This window comes from Emericellopsis cladophorae, assembly GCF_022114955.1.
Source record: "Emericellopsis cladophorae strain MUM 19.33 chromosome Unknown NODE_1_length_1489480_cov_119_871856, whole genome shotgun sequence".
In the NCBI taxonomy this organism is placed as follows: Eukaryota; Fungi; Ascomycota; class Sordariomycetes; order Hypocreales; family Bionectriaceae; genus Emericellopsis; species Emericellopsis cladophorae.
The window spans coordinates 1,274,987-1,288,125 of NW_026250926.1; the positions used below are offsets into that span (position 1 = coordinate 1,274,987).

Genomic DNA, 13,139 nt, shown 5'->3' on the forward strand with positions numbered 1-13,139 from the left:
AGCGTTGCTTTGGGGATTTGGGAGATATTGGAAACGAGACTGGACGCCTTTTTGCCCAGACGTGCGCTCGCGAGTTCAGACGCGCCCAGGCGCCTTGCAGCGTGACATGAAGCCTGATTGGCTTCCGTCGGCGAGGCTCGGGACTGTGCATCTATCACTACACACGATACAATTGCACTGTACTTGCATCGACTCTATCGTCTCAAGCCTCGAGGTGCCTGTCATCGTTACTATCTATCCCAGCTTGCTAATTTAAGATACGGCAGTAAAGGAAAAAACCGCGATGCCACTCATAAGATTCATATCCGTATTATCACTTCTCCCTTTGGATCAGCACCAGCCGTTAATGCACCCAGAACATCCATACCACTACCCCCCCCTACTACAATGTATCCCATCCTCCGTTGTTAATCTCTGCCTCTAGCTTCCTGCTGATCAGGCTGGGCACGCCGTGGTTCAATACCGTGGCCCGGATCATCGTATCATATCGTTTCTGACTCAAGAAGAGCTGGCGTCCATGGCGCAGCTGAAAGTCCGTCTCGCCATACTTGTCAATGTAGGGTGCCGGGGTGAACGATCCCGAGGTGCGGAACAAGTATAGTATACTACACTTTCTGATGTTGAGGAAGACGCCGACACTGTTTTGGCAACTGTGGAACATTGTTAGTCTCTCCGGTCCCAACCAAACATGACACGCAACGTAGTAGATCTCTTACCGTTGAGCATGCTGCTGCGCTCCGCCCAACCGAGTCAACTTGTCCATGCAGCACGTCGCTTGACTACAGCAGAGCTCCCCACAGAACAAGCAGATGATGGGGTCGGTCAGGTCCTTGCCCGTCGTGGGGCATTTTCTCTTTGTTGCTTCCTCCACAAGCGCGTCGTACGTCTTGGGGAGACCAACAAGCTCAAATATGCCCGGATGGCTCACCAACGCGTGCTTGTTCTCGCCGCCACCAGTGTGATTCAGCAGCTGGTGCTTGACCCAACCTTGCACAGTGTTGGATATGGTGCGAGATGGCCAGCCAGCGGCCTCCGCATTCAGCGTCAGGCTCGCGCACATGTGGTCGAACGACGGAACACGCAGAGCCTCTGTTAGGCGGTCGAGCTCTTCGGCCTCGATATTGGCACTGACGGAGGCGCTAAAGTCCACGCCCCAGGTGATGTTCATCAGAAGCACGCACTTTCGCAAGAAGGTAAGTGCGTACTTCTTGACAAAGATGTACCATCCCTCCACCGTGTCCAACCCCGGCTGCATGAAGGCCTCGTTCGCCACAGGCACTCCCGCGTCGTTGCACCTCGCCAGGTCAACGTCTAGAGTGAACTGTGACACGGCCAGGGCGAACTCGGCAAAGTTGTTGATGGCATCGTCCTCTGTCTGCCTATGCTGTAGTGGTCCGAACCACTTGTTTGTAGGCATGTTCTGCGACATGTGGAGGATGACCTTGACTATTTCTGCGAGATAACACAGCCTCAAGATGTGTGCAATGTCGTGGCCTTGCGCAGGAACGAGGCCAAAAGAGCACTCTGTCAGAAACAAGAATGTGTCTTTGCTCAACAGCGGCTCGTAGAGATCAATGCGCCGGCGAGACTCGTCGGAATCCGAAGAGAAGCTGCGGCCGATGAGGAGCTGCGTGTGTTGACGCACGGCATTCTTGTCCACGTGAGCAGAGCGTCCTCGGTCCCGCTTGGAGGCCATACTAAGGTACGAGGTAGCTGTCTCAGAGAGGACGCGCAGATGCGTGAGCAGATGCTCGGGGATCTTGTCAAGCAACGTCAGGCCGGGCTGGACCTCTTGGCCTCGCTGCTGGATTTCGGCACACGATATGGTGTACCCAACAGCTTCAATGATAACGTCGCTCTGCGCCAGGTCGCCAGGCACAGCATCAAAGCCCATCCAAGGCCTAGCACCAAATGCGTTGCTCTCAATCGTGGTGCGCAACCTGCGATATGCCGCCTTCAGGTCCGACTCCAATGTTGAGCTACCCGAAGCAGCAACAGGCGTTGATACGTCCGACTCCGAGTCGGCCATTGTCCCCTCCGACTCGGCGGTGTCATCCTCGTTCTCGACATCCCTTGGCGCCATGGAACGACCGATGGCTTCAGCCAACGCCGAGAAGTAACTTGGAATGCGCGACACGCTTCCCCTTTCTTCGACGTCTGGCGCCTTGCCGGACACAACAGACTGTTCTGAACCCAAGTTACGAGCTAGCCAGTCCGCAAAGTCGCTCTCTGGTGCAAGGTGACTGGGATAGGACTCCTCCACGCCTTTCCAGATAATGGGCAAGAACGCATTGCCGAGAGCTTTGCAGAGAGGACAAACAAATTCCTTCTTCTTGACTTCTTCAGGGTGGTGTCGGGCAATCTGCTGAGTATGGCGTCGCGATGTGGCATCATAGTATGTTTCGAAGCAACGGTAATGCATCATGTGGCCGCACCCGCTGGCCACAACGCCCGGTCGCGACTGCGAGGGTTTGAATCCTCTGCCAACTGTCTGGCGCTCGGCGAGAATCTTTTCTCCCTTGGTGTTGAGCTTCTCCACCATGTGCCGGTTCTCATGGGCGATACCAAACGGCCGAATGTCCTCTGCCGAGCGGTCGAGGTTGCAAGGCGTCTGTAGAGCTTCCCGCACAATGTCGGGGTCCTGGAAGTCCGTCTGTCGTAGCAAGCGACTTTCACTGAGCAAAGTGAATGTGCCGTACAGGTTCCGCTCATCGGCCACTTCTTGGCATAGGATGCAAGTGCCCGTAGGAAACTTCCAGGTGTGCTTGCGGCCCTCACCCTGCTCCTGATGCTCTTCCACGTCCTCTTCAATGTCCTCGCCCCAGTCAATATCAGCTTGGTTGTCCATGAAGCTCTTCTGCTGTTCTTGGAACTGGGCCATGACCTTGGCGCGGCGCTCGAGCGCAGCCTTCTTCTTCCGTTCCCGCTCCTCCTCAGCAGAAGCATTGGCAGGCGAAGCCGTGTTGACGCGGTCGACCGAGATGCCTAGATGCACAAAAGCCTGCTCAAAAGTGACGGGACGCTTTTGCTTGAGTCGCTTCAGCACGAGATGGATCTTGGGGTGTGCCGACTTGTATTCCTCTTTGGACGCAATCAAGTTCAGAAGAGCGACAATGGTCCTTGCTTCACGCTGGCTCGAAGGCGGGTTGGCCCGCGCGGGTCTGGTCAGTGCGATTTGCACAAAGGAGCCCTTGTTCTCGTCTACCATGGAGTTCTCGTCGCTCTCATCCTCGTGTATCGCCAGGAGCACAAGATGTAGCACGACCTGCAGGTAGGGCTCAAGGCGTGTTGAGGGGATGCTGGGCGTGAACTGCTGCGCACTTAGTGGGTAGAGGAGACAGTAATAGATGATCTGCGCAAATGTGCCTGTGCCTGTGAAGCCAGCCAGATCCTTGAAGAGACCCGATGAAATAGGGGTAGGTTTCGGCTCATAGACGATTTCATCGGAAGTCTTTCCTGTGTGCTTCGCCATCTTCTTACGGAAGGCCAGTTCAGACTCCTCGCGCTGATTCTTGTTGTAGTGCGCGATGTAAGGGTCGATCTCCTCAATGAACTCAGGACGCAGCTCGAACATGCCTACATCTGAGATGCTCTCAGGAGGCTTGTAGGTGGCTATTTCATGAAGCAGATCCTGGAAATCCTCTGATTCGTGGTACTTTTCTGGCACCTTGTTGCAGATCTCGTTGAACGACAGAGGCTTGAAGCACAAGGTGTGGATGAGGTCGCGGCGCATGGCAGGCTGACGGTGGTTCACCTGTCCCTCCGGTGCTGTAATCACAGTGCGGTCACTGAGCAGGACGATCAACAAGTGCAGCATGTCTTCGACCACGTCCAGGTGCTGCGCATCGTCCTGTGCCTCCGATTTGACCTCGTACAGACCCTTCACCCACAAGTCCATGCCAAAGCGGTCAATGATGGATGCAAGCACTCGGCTGGAGTCACAAATTACCAGAGCCGTCTGCAACAGGAAGATGTCTCGCTGATGGGAGACATCTCGCTGTGCGATGCCGCGGTATGTACTAGCTTGGTGACGCAGACTGATGCCATTCCTGACCCACATATTGGCCTTGATTTGTGCGAGCCATGCGCACACCCGAAGAGGATAATCAAAGGCGGCCATCAGATAGTCCTCTGGTGTAAGATCTCTCTTGGCGATGCTCAGCTTCCCCATCAAGCGTGGTTTGGACTGAAGATCTTGCAACGAGAAGCTCAACAGATCACGGACAGTAGTGGCGTCAAGTGACCGAGCACACTCAATCAGCCAAGACAGGGTGTAGTGCAGCCCATGGTGGAAGCTGATGTGCCCCTTTTCCACAACAAAGTTTACCACCGAGTACTTGGTATCGTCCCCGTTGAACTCAAAATCGTCCACGGTCTTGAACTTGACAGGTTCTTTGACTTCAGCTTGCTTGAATCTGTGCCTCTCCGCGCCAATCGAGTTGAGGATGACCGTCTTCGCCGTGAATCGAATGGCTCTCTGCAGATAGGGCATCTCCTCAGGGGTGATGGTCCTGAAGGACTCGCACAAGGCGCGCGCTTGTGTGTTGATCTGTCGGGTCACCAGAGACGCGGTGATCCACGAATCAGCCTCGTATTCAACGTGCTCGACGACGGCACGGAGATTTGGGCCAATGCCCTGGTGCAGCTTGACGAGGTCTAGAAACTGCATGAGATACCTGGGTTCGTTCCGAATCCGCTCTCTGACGTGAGGCGCTTGGAATAGATATTTGAGATCCTGGTAAAAGTGATACATCCTTCGGTTGGTGACAGTGCCGCTTTCGAAGGCTAGGACGGCATCGGCAGCTACGTCCCACGGGTGACCGACTTGTCGCGTTGTAAGAAACGTGTACAAGATCGCAAATAGCGTGGTCATGAAGTTGCCCCTCTCGACAATCTCTGCCGTTACCGAGGGTGTTGTGAGCATCTGCAGGGAGATGTTGATGATCGAGTGGTCCGGCTCGCGATCTCCAATGAGATACAGCTGGGCGAGTGTAGTATACAAGCTGGAGAACCGTAGTGTAAGCAGCCGTTTGAACTCCGGGATCGAGACCACCGTCGAGATGTAAAGCGAACGTAGGTCCGTCCTCGCCTTCTTCCACATGCGCAGATCAAACAATAGGAGCCAGTCAAGTCGCACACGCTGGAAGACATTCTCGGCGGGATGATCGTAGTTGCGATCAGTGTATCCTGCAGGTGTCTCCAGCCAGTATCGCGGCGGCTTTGGCACCACCTTTTCCGTCTTGCCGGGCGTTTTGGGAATGTCGGCGTTGGCTTTCTCATAGGGGACCATGGTGATCAGGGGCTCTTGACCCGTGTCGGAGTCAGATGGCGTCGCATCACGCTCTCTAGGCTGCGTACGGGCAGGACCTCCAGGCGGTGGAGGGGGAGGGGGAGGGTAGCCTGCCATGGTGGCCTCGTCTTCCTCCAGTGCTTCGGGTTGACCCCAGTTCACGCTTGGGTCACCGACCTCCTCCCTCGAATCCGCCATCATTGCGTCTTCGCCGTCTTCGTCCTCATCGCCGGCCTCGCTGGACCCAGCATAAGAGTGAAGATCAAAACCATCCTCCATGTCATCGTCCTCGTCCTCGTCGTTGTCCACCTCAATCTCGAAGTCGACCTGTCTGGCATCGACGCCTACGCGCCGAGCTATCAGAAGCTGAAGATGAGCGGTGCTGAGTCCACCCGGTCCAATATACATGTTCTGGTCGTCTTCTTCCTCATCGTCAATGACGCCGGACAGCTGGGTCGCGCGACTGCCCACGCGCCATGGACACATAAGCTCCTCGCAGACTGCATGTCCAAGTATCTGATTGTCGTTACCAACAGCGCACCCTGCTACATCGTTCAGCCATTCGACGATGGTGCCGCACATCTGCTCCCGGAAGGTGTCCCTTGCCGATCTGACTGTTACGGTGATTCTGATAGCTTCGATGATCCGGGCCATTTCCAAGAGGGCATCAACGTCGTCCATCGACTTCAGTATGCACCGGCCCACCGCGTCGGTTGTCCAAGCATCTTTCTCAGCATCCTTGCGTTGCTTCCTGCACGCCCTGGCCACTTGGTCCTGAACCTCTTGTACCGTGTGCTTCTCGTCGTTCCAAAGGATCAGGGAGAACTCTTCGCATGGCCCTGCGTCAGGACCGTAATATTTTGATAGAAGTCGAGCAGATTCCTCGTCTCTGAGCACAGACTCTCGGGATTTGTCTTCGCGCAGTTGTTCGATCGAGCAAGAGATGACGTCGCATACGTAATCCAGCACCCGGGCCATTGTCATCCGTATGCTACCCAACATCTCTTCAGAGGGTTCAGCGACGGCCTTGCCCTTTCCCTTGCCCTCGTGCGTCTCGATCTGCGAGTGGATTGTACAGAACAAGGATGTCTTCCATGCTTCGTCGTCTCCGCAATCACAGCAGCCACTGTTTCCCACAGAAATGTGCATTCGAACCATGTGGCCCTCGTGATCGGTCGACTCGAAGCACCTCGCGCACAGTACGCATGTATCGTCCGTGCCGCACGTCCGACATGCGTACGTTGCTTCGCCTGCCTTGAAGATATGCCCGCATCGCTTCCCACGTGCAGCTTCGGTATATTCGGCGCCGTCCACAGCGCCTTGCGCCTCTCTGAGGCTCAAGCTCTCGGGAACTCTTCCATCGGGAAAGAGAAGGTTGAAGTGGTCTCGCTTGCCGCCTGCCAGAGACCAAAAGAGAGCTTGGAGCAGTTCGTGGGCGGCGTTCGCATCGTAGTTGTAGCGGTATTTCGCGGGCAGGCCAGCAAGAATCTCGCAGAGCTGCCGCTCCTGCGTTGACATGGTCTCGTCCATAATTCAGCGAGGTATCATTGCGGCATTCCAAGTACAATCGCGGGCGCTGGCGTCGTGGCTTTCTTGGGCACGGCGGGTGTCGGTACAGAAGTGGGGGTTTCTGGTCGGTGAGGTACACGACCTCGAGAGGACACTGCGTACGATGGCGTTGAGATGTCGAGGTGAGAATAAAGTCCCCCGTCGACTAGAGCAAAAATACAGACTGTGCAGCAAGGCCTGGTGTGTGTGTGGCAGGCAAATCAAAATTACGACGGAAATGTGATGATGGGCTCGACCAACCCCAACTTAATTCCAACGGATGATGTAGGAGATGGAATCGGTCAACCCCACGGTCACGTCAGATCACCAGGGAACTACAGGAATCAGCAACCCGGAACCTCCGTAATGAAGGCTGCATCTACGATGACTACTTACATGCGCGCGAAGTCTGCCGTAGCCTGATTTCTAAGGTAGACAGCTTCCGGACGCCACGGCGAAAAAGCATGTCGTCACGCGAGGGGCCACGTTCTTTGTCGTGGACAAAAGGAAGGTTTATGATTGAAATCGCCTTTCTATGCCATCTTACAAGTAATACACTTCCTCCTCCGATGCGCAAATTGCTGCGGCAGTCGATGTTTACTCGTCCTCCTCCTCAGCGGCCTCAACGTACTTGTGGCGGATGTCCTTCCATTGGCGCTGCATGCTTATTAGCAACCCGATCGTCTCGACATTGGAGCTCAAACATACGCCGCGGTTGTGGTGGTCCCAGAGCTTGTTCATGCCAGTGTTGAAGCCCCTTGTCACGCGGTCAGTGTCCAATCATGCTTGTCCTACTCTTGCCGGACGTACATCTCGAAAGCGAAGCCGGCGCCGAACACGGTCGCCAACATGGCGTAGTTCTTCTTGAACAGAACGCTATCGGATTGTCAGATATGCCCTATACGAATGACCGCCATCGAATCGCATTGTGTCGTTCGGTCGGTTCGGTAGAATGGGTCGACGGACCTGTAAAGCTGGCCGGTGATAGACTGTATGTGCGCGATTAGTTACGGTGATCATCCTCACAAGCCCGGCGGGAAGACGATGCATACCATCTTGATGAGCCGGTGCAATTGAGCACGATCGAGGTGTCGATGAATGTGTTGTGGTCGTGTAGGATGGTTCCGGGGGTAGCGTCTCGAAGTCCTTCGCAGTTTGAACGATGGAAATTCGCGAGGTTCCGGGTTGGCTTCGCCTCGACTTTGATTGGACAGACATGGACCCGCCACTCAATGTCCATCCCACGCTTCAGAAAGATTCGGACTATGAACAAATGTACAAGTTACAATATTGTACTTGATTCACACGAAGTCGGAGCAGTGTGATTATTCTCAGTAGTAATGCTGCTGGGCTATAGGCTATCTGTGTGGTGCACACTCTGTTCGACCCATTCACTCAGACAAAACCCGGTATGGCCACGAAGGCACTCAAGACCTATCAATAGAAGCCTTCAACTGGCTTGAAATCGAGTCGTGTAGGATGTTGCTTCAGTCGCTTGTCTTCTGGCCTCGGAACGCACATACATAGCAAGCCGGAGGATGATGTGGTTGGCGCCCAACCATGTGTGCGAGATCATTGAATATCTGGTTATGTAGCACTCATCAATGTCATCATACTGCTACCCAAAGCTCCTATGAGCTCCAATATCCTCTGCCCCAGCTTCTGCACCAAGCACTCTCCATCGTGACAATGACGGCATAATGTTTTGAAATAACGGACTGTGAATTTGTGTATAAGCACCTCCAGCACTGGCCGGTCCTATACTCCAGGCTTCGTTATGGTGGGGCCTTCCAACCCTTGACGTAGCATCTTCTACTCCGTTCGCATCAAATCACACCCAACCTCTCCTCCTGGGCCGGGCGCGGGCTGTCGTTGTGATCAACCACATTCCCAGATCCCATAATCATCGATTTCACGATCTATCTATTTATATATGCTTTTAGCGATCTCGAAAGAGCACACCTAGCCCCCGCGCTCCTTCCCCCTCCAAACGACCCATCTTCCATTCGGGTTGCGCCACACGCCAGACTTTACCAATCCCACCTCTCACCACATTTTTGGACTGCCCAAACGAACCAGCTATGCCTTCAGAAGCTACAAAAGCGTCAAACGCCGGCATAGTCACCGCTCAAACCGGCGAGCGCCACATCCCCGAGTCCCAGCGCGCAGATGGCAGCACCCGCAAAGCGATCAAGATTCGACCGGGCTACCGCCCTGCCGAAGACGTCGAGGTCTACAAGAACCGTACCGCCCATGCCTTTCAGGAGCGACAAAAGAGGGTAGGAATCCCAGGATCGCAGGGGTTGAAGGACGACAGCAGCAAGGCGGCGGAGGCGAGCAGCGCCGCGAGCAATAAGAACGCAAAACGGCGTGAGGCCAGAAAGAAAGCCAGGGCAACTGAAGAAGAAGAGGGTCCTGCTGCAGGTGCGACAAAGACAGAGGAGCAGCAGACAACTGTGGACCCTGAGGTCGAGAAGGAGAAGAGGGCGAGGAACCTCAAGAAAAAGTTGAAGCAAGCCAGAGATCTGCAGAACAAGAAAGAGGGAGGCGAAACGCTTCTGCCCGAGCAGATTGCCAAAGTGATCAAGATCAATGAGCTGATTCGGGAGTTGGAAGCACTGGGCTTAGATGCTGACAGCGAGCGCAATGACAAGCCAGACACGAAGGGGGAGGGGGCCGAGGACGAGGCTACAGGGACAAGGTAAACGCCATCACTTGGCCGCCGCAGTCACTTGGTGGGCTTGGGGATGTATACTGTGTGCTTTTCAATCAAGCAGCTGGGGGTTAGATGGGCATGGCTACGGAGTTACGGTCGAATTGGACTACGAGGTCGAGGTCAAATGATATTATTGCCTTCGATTTGGAAACAAACATTATAACTTAGCGCGTAAAATTCTTGTGCCGGGCCCCAATGGTCTTCAAAGTTTGACGTACCAGCCTAGTCGTGGTCAATATCTTGAAAGTCAGACAACGTGCATGACAGTCATTATAGACCCATGTCGAGTGACACTCTTCCAATATCCCGTCAACGCAAGGTTATCAGTGCGCCACCGGTCAAGTTCTGATGAAATACTAACCTATACGTAGGTCGTCACTGAAGACTGTAGATCAATGGCACTTCACGTGCAGAAGAGAGTGTACAGGGTAGGCATCATTGAAAGCGGTGAAAACTAGCCCACATTCTGCCGCCATTGTGCCGCCGACGCAAGGCTCCCAACTCATGAGGTAAGCTCCAAGCTGCAAGCGCAACAACCAGCATCTCCAAATCGACACATTTTGCCCGTGTTCACGCTACAGCAGTCTTCACCATCTAAGAACGAAACAACGACACTGACAAATACTCCCTCATTTTGAACGGTCCCAGAAGTTCCCCATAGCCGTCATGACGCCCGAAGAAGAGCGCCAGGCTGCCCTCAACTCGTACCGGGCCAAGCTCATCGAGTCTCGGGAGTGGGAAGCCAAGCTCAAGAACCTACGCCTCGAGATCAAGGAGCTACAGAAGGAATTTGATAAGACAGAAGACAATATCAAGGCGCTGCAAAGCGTGGGCCAGATTATTGGCGAGGTCCTAAAGCAGTTGGATGAAGAACGATGTGAGTTCGAATCGCGTGGCGCACGGAACTCTGGGACAACGCGGTGCTGATACGTGTTCTAGTTATCGTGAAAGCGTCTTCAGGTCCCCGATATGTCGTCGGATGCCGTAGCAAGGTCGACAAGGAGAAGATGAAGCAGGGCACACGTGTAGCATTGGACATGACGACATTAACAATCATGCGGATGCTGCCCCGGGAGGTCGACCCTCTCGTCTACAACATGTCGCTGGAGGATCCTGGTCAGGTCAGTTTTGCTGGAATCGGTGGCTTGAACGACCAGATCCGCGAACTGCGAGAAGTGATCGAGCTTCCGCTCAAGAACCCCGAGCTCTTCTTGCGCGTTGGGATAAAGCCGCCCAAGGGCGTCCTTCTTTACGGACCCCCTGGCACAGGCAAGACTTTGCTGGCGAGAGCGGTTGCCAGCGGTCTTGAGACGAACTTTTTGAAGGGTATGCTTTCCGAGCGAACACCAGTATAGCCGGATTTCAGCTAACAAATGGGTGCAGTTGTCTCTTCAGCCATTGTCGACAAGTACATTGGTGAGTCAGCTCGGCTGATTCGCGAGATGTTCGGCTACGCCAAGGAGCACGAGCCCTGCATCATTTTCATGGACGAGATCGATGCCATCGGTGGACGGCGATTCTCGGAAGGCACCAGTGCGGATCGCGAAATTCAGAGAACATTGATGGAGCTTCTCAACCAGCTGGACGGATTCGACTACTTGGGCAAGACGAAGATCATCATGGCAACAAACAGGCCCGACACGCTTGACCCGGCGTTGCTGCGTGCCGGTCGCTTAGATCGCAAGATCGAGATCCCTCTGCCCAATGAGGTCGGCCGGCTGGAGATTCTCAAGATTCACGCCCAAAGTGTGTCGGTGGATGGGGACATTGACTTTGAGAGTGTGGTGAAGATGAGCGACGGCCTCAATGGTGCTGATTTACGAAACGTCGTGACAGAAGCGTAAGTGTCCCTGGGACCTCATGGAAGTGCAAAGAAATACTGACGCGGCGTAGCGGACTCTTCGCTATCAAGGACTATCGGGAGTCGATCAGCCAGGATGACTTCAACGGCGCGGTGCGCAAGGTCGCCGAGTCCAAGAAGTTGGAGGGCAAGCTGGAATACCAGAAGCTGTAAGCATAGCATGTTATCAGAGCACAGGGAGCGGCGGGTAGGTTGGCGGATAGATAGGGCAGGCGTCCAAGGGTCATCTTGTGTGGATGTATAACACAGCGAACGGACGGCTTGGTGCCCTAATTACCACACTGCCAGGGTATGCATCCTCCTTGAGTGAATCTGATATGTAATGATAGAAATGGATTTACAGTCAGCCTTGTGAGGCCGGGCTGGGTAATTTGATTCGTTCTCAGCCACTGGGTTCGACGAGAGAATCTGACTGCTTACCAGCCACCTATGCGACCTGAGAGTGGGCAAGTTGATGAAGATAAGGTAGAGCCAGGCCAATTGATGTCTTCGCGTCAAAAAACTGTGTGCTGCCGGCTCGTCGAACAAGGTTGCAACTGTAAAGGGCTTTTAGATTTATAGAACCCTCAACGAGCCTTCGACTCTGAGGGTTGCATGTACAACCCCTGCAAAGGGACGGTATGGGGGACGACACGTGCAGAGTGACAGCCAATGCTGATGTGAGCTCTGAGCACTGTGAGCAGTAACCTGACCTGCTCTTGATACCTTTATGTCTGAGTTTACTGCAAATTAGCTTAATCATGCTGTACGGAGGTAAGTCTTCGTTGAAAGGCAGGAGCAAGGGCAGTTCTCGACGCAGGCCAATGATGATGCTATTCTTAGGGAATCTGGGCGAGGCTGTGCCTTTTTGGAGATCAGCTTGGCGCCCCCCCCCCCCACTAGCGCTCGGCAAGAGCCAAGACATGAATTTGTTGACAAGTTGACAATATCTTACTGTGCGTTGCCTCCTGGCATCCATGTCCCTAATAAATGATAAGCAGGGGAAAGGTGGAATACGAAGACATGAAATCGCGATGGTTGGGCGAGGAGATGCGGTGTTGTGGTTTGTGTGCAACGGTAGGTACGTGAGGCTCGAGCTGGCTCAAGCAGATGGCTGAAGCAAGCGATAACCCGTCTCCCGTACAGGACAGAACAAAGCACATCTACGCGGACACAAGACAGTTGAAATAGCCACAAGAATTGGAGCTGCGTGTCCGCGAGATAACATCTTCCCGACGCGGAACCTGCTCCGTGAGCGGTGTTGCGTACGCCGAGGAAAGTCTCGTGTTGAGGGGTGGATCGTCGAGATTCCCCGCCGTGGGGCTGTGATCTATGGATACAGTACGGAGTACCTACACCGTTCAGCATATACACAGGGCGTACCGGACTAAAGACCATGGAAGAATTGAAAAATTCATGCTCGTGATTCAGGCGGTCTTGTCCTCGGCAAAGGTCCGATAGCGTCATTGTTTGCGGGACACTGCGTCTAGCTCTGCTCGTTGCCTTGGCTTCCCAAGCGGTGCTGGGCAACTGACGCTGGTCAGGTTTTTAGGTTCCGCTGTTGTTGATGGACAGAGATTGGTTGAGAACCCCCCTGCCGGGAAACGACCATGATGTCGATGGTTTCAAGCTTGAAGCCACTTTGTTTGAGGTCTGTCTGCCCACGACAACATCCAAAGCACTCGGCCGATTAGGGCAATCATGCAAACCCGATTGCACTTGACCTCGACCAAACTTACATGACC

The 13,139-nt window shown here is 54.2% G+C and overlaps 3 protein-coding genes across 3 annotated transcripts; 1 reads left to right on the forward strand and 2 right to left on the reverse strand.

The window, feature by feature from the left end:
* Positions 1-382: 382 nt before the first annotated feature.
* J7T54_006298 (E3 ubiquitin-protein ligase-like protein) lies at positions 383-6,820 on the reverse strand (the record flags this gene model as incomplete). Its single annotated transcript, XM_051505978.1, has 2 exons — positions 383-650; positions 717-6,820. The coding sequence occupies 2 exons, from the start codon at positions 6,818-6,820 to the stop codon at positions 383-385; spliced, it is 6,372 nt and encodes a 2,123-aa protein (XP_051366815.1).
* A 615-nt stretch (positions 6,821-7,435) lies between these two features.
* On the reverse strand, positions 7,436-7,893 carry J7T54_006299 (uncharacterized protein; the record flags this gene model as incomplete). The annotated part of the gene is made up of 5 exons (XM_051505989.1): positions 7,436-7,495; positions 7,547-7,595; positions 7,649-7,714; positions 7,805-7,827; positions 7,891-7,893. The coding sequence occupies 5 exons, from the start codon at positions 7,891-7,893 to the stop codon at positions 7,436-7,438; spliced, it is 201 nt and encodes a 66-aa protein (XP_051366816.1).
* A 1,026-nt stretch (positions 7,894-8,919) lies between these two features.
* Positions 8,920-11,568, forward strand: J7T54_006300 (uncharacterized protein; the record flags this gene model as incomplete). Its single annotated transcript, XM_051506000.1, has 6 exons — positions 8,920-9,539; positions 9,946-9,982; positions 10,203-10,431; positions 10,494-10,880; positions 10,938-11,394; positions 11,448-11,568. The coding sequence occupies 6 exons, from the start codon at positions 8,920-8,922 to the stop codon at positions 11,566-11,568; spliced, it is 1,851 nt and encodes a 616-aa protein (XP_051366817.1).
* Positions 11,569-13,139: the final 1,571 nt, after the last annotated feature.